General features: G+C 37.9%; 2 protein-coding genes and 1 long non-coding RNA gene across 6 annotated transcripts; 2 read left to right on the top strand and 1 right to left on the bottom strand.

Moving 5' to 3' along the window:
* Positions 1–321: 321 nt before the first annotated feature.
* Positions 322–4,728, bottom strand: LOC26527442. Of its 3 annotated transcripts, none has more exons than XR_004363952.2 (5): positions 4,611–4,728; positions 4,182–4,520; positions 1,680–1,887; positions 1,439–1,556; positions 322–1,388 (listed from the first exon to the last, which is right to left on the bottom strand). It is a non-coding gene; the product is annotated as an uncharacterized LOC26527442 (long non-coding RNA). The 3 variants fall into 3 exon arrangements; XR_001449347.3 differs by having other exon boundaries at positions 322–1,382; XR_001449346.3 differs by lacking the exons at positions 4,182–4,520; positions 4,611–4,728 and adding an exon at positions 1,975–2,484.
* Positions 4,729–4,836: 108 nt separating this feature from the next.
* On the top strand, positions 4,837–5,646 carry LOC6575892 (dynein light chain 1, cytoplasmic). Of its 2 annotated transcripts, none has more exons than XM_032729146.2 (2): positions 4,837–5,025; positions 5,084–5,646. In XM_032729146.2, the coding sequence occupies exon 2, from the start codon at positions 5,117–5,119 to the stop codon at positions 5,384–5,386; it is 270 nt and encodes an 89-aa protein (XP_032585037.1). In that variant the 5' UTR covers positions 4,837–5,025; positions 5,084–5,116; the 3' UTR covers positions 5,387–5,646. The 2 variants fall into 2 exon arrangements, with proteins under 2 accessions (XP_032585037.1, XP_002001896.1); XM_002001860.4 differs by having other exon boundaries at positions 4,838–5,025; positions 5,095–5,646.
* Positions 5,647–5,742: 96 nt separating this feature from the next.
* Positions 5,743–6,567, top strand: LOC6575891 (dynein light chain 1, cytoplasmic). Its single transcript, XM_002001859.4, has 2 exons — positions 5,743–5,929; positions 5,985–6,567. The coding sequence occupies exon 2, from the start codon at positions 6,021–6,023 to the stop codon at positions 6,288–6,290; it is 270 nt and encodes an 89-aa protein (XP_002001895.1). The 5' UTR covers positions 5,743–5,929; positions 5,985–6,020; the 3' UTR covers positions 6,291–6,567.
* The last annotated feature ends 1,803 nt before the right edge of the window (positions 6,568–8,370 follow it).

Genomic DNA, 8,370 nt, shown 5'->3' with positions numbered 1-8,370 from the left:
CCAGAGAATAGATAGAATCGACGGAAAGATAATTTTCATTATATTTTCGTTATATTCACATTCTATTCGCTGTAAGAGCAACTGAATTGGATAGTTTTACTACATAATATAAAATTTTTCTATATATTATATATACTTTTACTCATACTACAATATTTAGATAGATAAGCCGAATGCCTCAGCAGCCAGTGATTTACGTATATATAAATAAAGACTCGAAGCCTGTATATACAGCTCATATGAGCTTCATCAATGACATTGATTGAACACTTAATAAAAATATTTAAAATAAAATAAATTAAAAAATTATCACTAAACTTATCTATTTGAGTTATACTGCTCTAGTTTATATATAGGTTAAATTCAATTTCATTTAATGTTTTAATTAGTTTTGAAAACTCCATTCTCGCCCTAGTTGCAGCAACTTGTCTCATTAATGTTGTTCACTGGGTTCGCTTGGCTAGCAAAATGAGATTGTTTATGACAGCGCCTGCTGGGTAACTAACTCCCAGCAACTGCAACTGGCAGCGGCAGTGGCACTAGCTAGAGCTGTAGTACTGGCTCTACATGTGGCTGTGAATGTGGATGTGGATGTGGCTGTGCCACTGACGACAGCAAGTGGCAAGTGGCAAATGGCACTACGAGTATTTGGCAGTCATAGACGTCAGCTACGACGTAAGCTAGCCAGGCCATAATACCACTAAATATGTGCTCACGAGTGTGCATGTGTGTGTATGTATGTGTGTGATGTCTAGGGCTGCCATGGCAGGTGAAATTTCTTGGAAACACCACACAGCAGCAGCAGCAGCAGCCGCCGCCGCCTCATTGTGGCAATTGGCTGAGACTCGAGCTTGGCAACTGGAACTGAAACTCCCAGCAGCTTGCCTGATGACTTGCACTGCACACACTCTGCATGTGCATGTGTGTGTGTGAGTGTGTGTCTGTGTGTGCTTGGCTCTGTTTATATTTGCACTATGCTTGACTTTGCTCGCTCGTCAGCGAAAAATTTGTGTTATTTGGCTGGCATGGTTGGGGTTTTGCTCTCGCACAGCTGTAAAATTTATGACGCCGCACACACACATACACACACACAGTGAGAATTTTTGCATAGTATTTGCACTGGGCAAATTAATTTTGCCTCGACTGTAGTATTTGCGTTTTGCGGCGAGCAACGCCCAACCAAAAACAAACACACACAGAGCCAGTGTAAAGGCAGCTACGAGCGAGCGTTTGGTTAATTAAAAATTTCTCATCAAATTATTTGAATTTCGTTGTTGCTGCTGCTGCTGCTGCTGTTGCTCCTCCTGCTGCTGCCTGTTGCTGCTGACACGACAATTGCGTTTGCCGTGCTGAACTTTTTATTCTAGTTGTTTGGCCTGCGCCTGAAACTAAATCATAAAAGTTGCAATTTCAGCTGTTTTTATTGAAAAATATTTACCTGACAGCCGGCTTCAATTTGGAGGAGCTCATCTCAAAGTTTATAGTTGATGTGGTAAGATAAGCTAACTGAGGCTCTGCATTACTTGGTGACCATACAAAAGCAGTGCAAGGAAAAGCTGCCAGGAAATGAAAAGGGCTTTAGAAGTTTAATTAAAATTATTTCGATTTTTTAGTTAGTGACTATTTTAATGCAACCAAATGAGGCATTATATATTATCGTATATCATAAGATATCTTACAAACAGCCGAGGTTGCTCCGACCACTCATTGGTCTTCTAATTTCTGCTGTCGAAAATTTCCGTGTCTTCTTCAATATGGGCTTTATTTTCTGCACATCGTTCATATCATTCGTATTCATCGAGATATTTATATAAAAAATGTCAAGAGTTTTCTAGCTTTTCGTCTGAGGAGCTTATTCCTGATGCTATATTCACTGAGCTAAAATTTCTAAATGAAAAAAATTGAATTTAAATATAATTATTTTATAGCTTAAAAATGTATAGAAATTTACGAAAATTATATAATAAAAATTACTTTAATAGCCTCTAGAATAAAATATAGTTTTTGAAAAAGTGATGCCCTTTTCTCGGATCACACCCTAGTAGCCTACATAACCTTCAATATAGACTCTATAAAAATTCTATTCCATATTCAAATTTAGTTTTTTTTTTTTTTTTTTTTTTACTTTTAATTCAACCTGAATTTCATATGTTATCTATATAGTAAACAAGCTCAAGCTGAAAGGGTTCGCAATGAAAATCAGCCTCGACCTCAACTTCTACCTTTTTGAAATATTATTATATTATATTTAATATGCAATAATGAAAACTATGTGCACATATTATATTGCACTTCTATCTAGTTTATTTAATAGCAAAAAAACCTCTCACAACTTGTAAATCGTTTAGAGATTTATAATTTGTTAAACTACTCGACTAAAAACTGAATTGCTCCATAAATTGTTGCCATTAATTTCTATTTAAGCAACACTCGAGGCTGACATGAGCAGAGCAACAATAAATCAGACGACAAAAAAAAAAAAAAAAAAAAAAACGGTTGTAAATGTTTGTGAAAACGAAATAAAGTCACGTTTTGAATTCGAGTTGAGTGAGCGAGAGAGAGAGAGAGAGAGAGAGAGAGAGAGAGAAAGGAGAGACGGGGAGATGCTACTAAGTGCATTGTTTGGTGTAGTGCCAAAAGGTCAGCTCAAGCTCTCTTTAATCTCTACATATGAGAAGCGCCAGCAAATGGAGTCGAATGCACTTTTTTTACACAAACTAAAATGCAGCTTTATATATAGTATATATGTACATGTATGTGTGTGTATTGGGCAAAACTTTGACATTTGCATTTGTCACAGTCGGCGGCAAAAGTTTTCAGCTTAAATTCCTGCATGCATTTCAACACGCAATTGGCATGTGACAGTCAAAATGTTTGCACAAGATGAGACAGTGAAAGAGCGAGAGAGAGACAGATAGAGGGAGAGAGATAGAGAAAAAGAGAAAGAGGAAGAGAGGCAGATAGCGACTGAGAGAGCGAGATAGGCTAAAATACGAATCGAATGTTTGATATATCAATTTGAAAAGTTTGACTTAGTTTTTCCCACTCGAGCATTTCGATTAAAGTTTTCCATGCGGCAGATTAAAAACTTTTATTCCCAGCTCAACTTTGTGTGACAAAAAAAGAAAAATAAAAAAAGGATAAAAGCAAGACACACACACACACACACACACACGGAACACACATTTGCATTGTCTGCATTACTTGGCAACATTTTGAGTAGATTCCAAATGCATTTCGGGCATTTCTTTTTTCTCTGCCAGCCAAGTGGGCCATGGGCCATAGAAAGCAACAACCAACAAACAACAACAAAAAGCTAAAGCCATATAAATCCAATTGATTCAAATATGAATTGATGCAGTTTCAGCAGAGCTGAGGCTTAAAAATAATCCATTTATTTAGATGTCTTTAAGCAAAGGCGTAAATGGGCTTAAATTGAAATTTTGTGAATTATGTAAAGTCTTAAATAAGTGAAAAATTGTTGAAGAATTATTTTAAGTGAAGAATCAGAGAGTTTTGATTGAAGATATGTATATTGAATATATAGAGAAGATATGAATAGAGAGGAAATGCCTTGATATATGTACATACTTGGAATATATAGAAGGGATAGCATATGCTTTCGGGAAGAAATTAAATAACTTCATTAGAGTTAACTAGGATAGGTGGCCAATGCCAATTAGAGCTGGAGAATAGTTAGCAGAGCTGGACTATAGTTACTTAAGAACTATAGCTAGAGGCAATAGTTATTTAAAAGGCATCGATTTTGCCGATAGTTGATTGATCTTTAATGACTGAGTAAATGGATAATAATGAAGAGTTAATATAAATTGTGAGAGAAGCAGTTGGACTTTGATTTATAAGAGCCGGAATGCAGTTCTCCCTTTGCTCTCTCATTATTAAATTGAAAACAAGAGCAGCTGGAATTGGTGTTGGTGACTCCAGACTAAGGTGAATTCCGTGAAGAAATGGAATATATAGATAGCTAAATATAACACGTATAACACATACAACTAGATCTAAGTATATCGAGAAATGCATAAATCGTATTCATAGATCGATTATGGGTGGCTACAAAACTTGATTGCAATGTCTTGTCTCCCTAATTTGTCTAAATTGCTCTTTTGGAAAATTAAAAATACAAATAAATTATAAACCAATTACTCAAAAAGCTAACCTACACTGCACGAAAAGTAGAGTAACTCATAATAGTCGCTCATGCATACAGATGTATGCGAGCAATCAGTCATTCATGCGTGTTCGCTTATCTGCTGATTAGTATTTTTTAACCATGTTGCCTGTTGGCTTAGAGGTCCGTTGGCCAGACAATGGGCCAAGTCGGGAGCATTGCGTGTGAGTCGTAAATTAGCGTTTCATTAGAGAACAGGTGAAATTTGTTCACAATGTTGTAGTTGAATTGGCCGGTTGAACAGGTTGTTGTTGCTCCTGTTGTTGTTGTTGTCGTTGTTCCCTCAGTCGCTAATGCCGTGTCCATATCCGTGTCCATGTCCGGTCGGTAGCTAAAAATAAAACATACAAAGGCTGCAAATTAGTTGCATTACTTGATTAGAGCCGCGCAAATGCTATTATTAAAATTCAATTTCCTTTACGTGCAGCCGCGCATTGCATGTCTAATCGAGTTTAACAGGTTTTCCATTTATCACAATAAAGGAAACACACACAAATGAAAACCGAATAAGAATTTTTCAATGAAACTGTGATGTGAATGCAAATTCTGGACTTTGATTTAAATGTTATCGAGAAGCAAGCTTGCTGCTTATCGATATCGAGCTGTCAGTGTTGCACAACGTCACACATCATAGAAGTGTTGTTCAGTTACAACTGCTCTACATGCTTCTGATGAGTTGAATTTTCATTTGAGACTTCTCACTCAAACTAAAATAATCAAAGATTTTAAAACTTCAACAAAAAATAATAAAAATAAAAAAAAAAAAATAAAAATTAAGGCAAAAATCTTGTGACTACCAAATTTCTACAATTGAACTATTTTGAGAGCTAATCGAGGTTTGTTGAGAAGGTCAACGCGCATCGCTGTGTTTATAGCCCCACTTAAATTTCACAGCTTTTTCGCAGATAAAGCAGGAACGACTTCAAGATGTCAGATCGCAAGGCAGTGATTAAGAACGCTGATATGAGCGAGGAGATGCAACAGGACTCGGTCGACTGTGCTACTCAGGCATTGGAGAAGTACAACATCGAGAAGGACATTGCTGCCTACATCAAGAAGGAGTTCGACAAGAAGTACAATCCCACCTGGCACTGCATTGTGGGTCGCAATTTCGGCTCCTATGTGACCCATGAGACACGCCACTTCATCTACTTCTACTTGGGACAGGTGGCCATCTTGCTCTTCAAGAGCGGTTAGACCCAACATTGGGGCAGTCACTCAATACCGATAATTCCATATTCGATCGGAAAACGAGCCCCAACTAACCTGAAAAAAATGAATAAAATAAAACACATTCTGGATGAGGCAAACACAAACATATGAAATATATCTGTTTAAATTACAATTCATAATTCTCCCAAAAATGGTCTTTTTGTAAAACAAAATTCCATAAATTTCTGTGAAATTGAACACTCTATTCAAATTATAATAAAGGATTTTTTGTTGAAAGGGAAAAAGTCGTTAATGTATTTATTTATTTATCGCAAAAGTATCGATGGGCAAAGAGCTTGGCCAGTGTTGCCACCTGGTTTCCTTGCGTGAGTCAATAGGAAAAATATGTTGAGCTGCCACTCTCTGAAAAACTTTTCACATTCCGAGAAATCTCGATTTTGATTTAGCTTAGATTTATCAGTCAAATTGAAACTAATGCTAGACTCTAATAGAACAATACAAATTTGTGATCAAAATATCGGAAAACTGCGTCCGTTGGATAAATTTCATAGTCAGAACGACCACAACGTAAGTCAGTCCATTCACAAACTGGCTGATACTCAAATCCAGCGCTCTTTCGCAGAATCTGTTGAAAGCTATTCATTAACACAGCCCCAAGATGTCCGACCGCAAGGCAGTCATCAAGAATGCGGATATGAGCGAGGAGATGCAGCAGGACGCTGTGGACTGTGCTACCCAGGCATTGGAGAAGTACAACATCGAGAAGGACATTGCTGCCTACATCAAGAAGGAGTTCGACAAGAAGTACAATCCCACCTGGCACTGCATCGTGGGTCGCAACTTCGGCTCCTATGTGACCCATGAGACGCGTCACTTCATCTACTTCTATTTGGGCCAAGTGGCCATCTTGCTCTTCAAGAGCGGCTAGAACCCAGTAGAGCCAGTCAAAATATAGCACACTTACCTAATTGTTATTGAAGCTAAGCACACACACACACATATACACAAAAAGAACTTATAAATGGCACACCTTTGACATTGTCTTGCAACACTTAATGAAACACACGGATCTATGGAGTGGCAAACGCTATATTGTATATCGCATCAATTCACCTAACACTAAGAATGGTTTATTTTAATTTACACGATTTGACGATGATGACTCACACAGCGTTCAATATGCATTAAAACAACTACATCAGCAATGTTCTGACTTGTGTTTGTAGAATCTTGGTGAATGGGATCGAACTGATGCTGGAAGTTTGAGTTTGGCCATTGATATAGTGCCACGATAGAATATATACGAAATTTTGCATAGCTTGAGCTCATTAAAAATGGGATGTTAGGGTGTAGCAACATACGAAAATGGATTTTAATAGAAAAAGAGACGATCACGTTGAGTATATATATTTTTGATCAGGACGACGACCTAAGTGCATATACCCATATCAATCTGTGACTATGTTTTAGCTAGGTATGAATGAATGATAGTCATAGCAGCTCGCCGCAGGGCTCGAGATATCTCCAGGTGGCGCACTTCCGTTTAAAGCACCCTTGCTTGTTTTATTTGGATTTTAAGGCTCTCTATAAATTAAATTAATTAACCAGCTAAAAACCACTGAAGAATGAGTCACTATCGTATATGAATTACAGTATAAATATATATGTAATTTATGTATAATATACATATGTAATTTAGCGAAATGCATAATAATATCATACTTATAATATAATAAAATTTAAAAAAAAAAATTTATATTAGAATTCTTATATAACTAATAATTAACAAGAAATCATATATATTTATGTTATTATCCTTTCCTTGCTTTGTGAATAAATTTCCAAAAAAAAAAAAAGAATATCTCTTTGATGTTCTTCAAAGTCAAGCCAGCCAAATGTGTTCTCTCATTTACCAGCGTATCTGCCAGTCGAGCATGCTTCTCTGTTTACCACAAGCAGCCGCTGCCTTCGAGCATTGATCAAGAGTTCTGAATGAAGCTTTGTGCATGGAGCTGCAGCAGCCCATCGCTAACAATGCCATGCAATGCTGCATGTGTGTGTGAGTGTGTGTGCAAGCGTTAACACCTGACCGTGGCAAATAAAAATGGCTTAATTAAGTTAATTGAAATATTGTTGCTGCTGGCCTGCGCACGCTGTTCGCATTTATGTGCTTTTATTATGTCGCCGATTGGCAATTTGTTGTTTTTTTATTTTATTTCTCTGTTTTCGGACCTTTGCAGTTGCCCTCGAAAAAGGATGACGACGAGTGCATAATTATGCCCGGGCACGTACTAGGCCGCAGCATGCGAAAAGCAAAGAGCCCAATGACAATACTATTAATAAAGTTGCTGGACCGCACTGTCCATGTGTGTATGTGTGTGTGTGTAAATTTTTGTTTTAAATACTCGGGGCCAAACAGATGCAAATGTTGTCCTTTGAGCCGCTTTCACGGCTCGCCGACTTTTGGCCTGGACAGCTGGGCAGCTGAATGGGATATGCGAATGCAATTGAATTGCCGCCCAGTCGGCAGGTACAGACAGCGTCTCATGCATATTTCATGCGCTCGAAATGCTTTCCATGCTTAACAAAATCCTTTGCGCCAATAAAAATTTAAGTGCCACGCACGCACATGGACTCGCAATCAGGTTTATGTGCTCAACCGTGCTTTATTAATATTTTTACGTTTGTCAATTTATGGTAATTTTTTATGTTCTAACATTAAAACATATACGTATACATATAACAACAAAAGGCTGAGACCGCTGCCACACTCAGGCGAAGTCTTCGTTTAGTTAATGCTCGCCCTGCCGACTGCGACCTCAGCCAGACCTTCCACTCTGCTGAGAGACCCAACCAATTCTGCTTAGCTTCTGACCCTAACTAAGCAAACGCCTGCGTTGCTCTTCCGCCCAGTCTGAGGTGACTTGGCCGGCAGCTGTTTAGGCCAGCTTGAGCTGAATGAGCGCCAGAGCGCCATTTGTTGAGTCTGCGCAGTTGACACTTTGTCG

Source organism: Drosophila mojavensis, unplaced genomic scaffold (assembly GCF_018153725.1).
Source record: "Drosophila mojavensis isolate 15081-1352.22 unplaced genomic scaffold, ASM1815372v1 contig_36, whole genome shotgun sequence".
Classification (NCBI taxonomy): Eukaryota; Metazoa; Arthropoda; class Insecta; order Diptera; family Drosophilidae; genus Drosophila; species Drosophila mojavensis.
The sequence above is the reverse complement of the archived record's forward strand: the minus strand, read 5'-3'. Positions and strand labels throughout refer to the sequence as shown.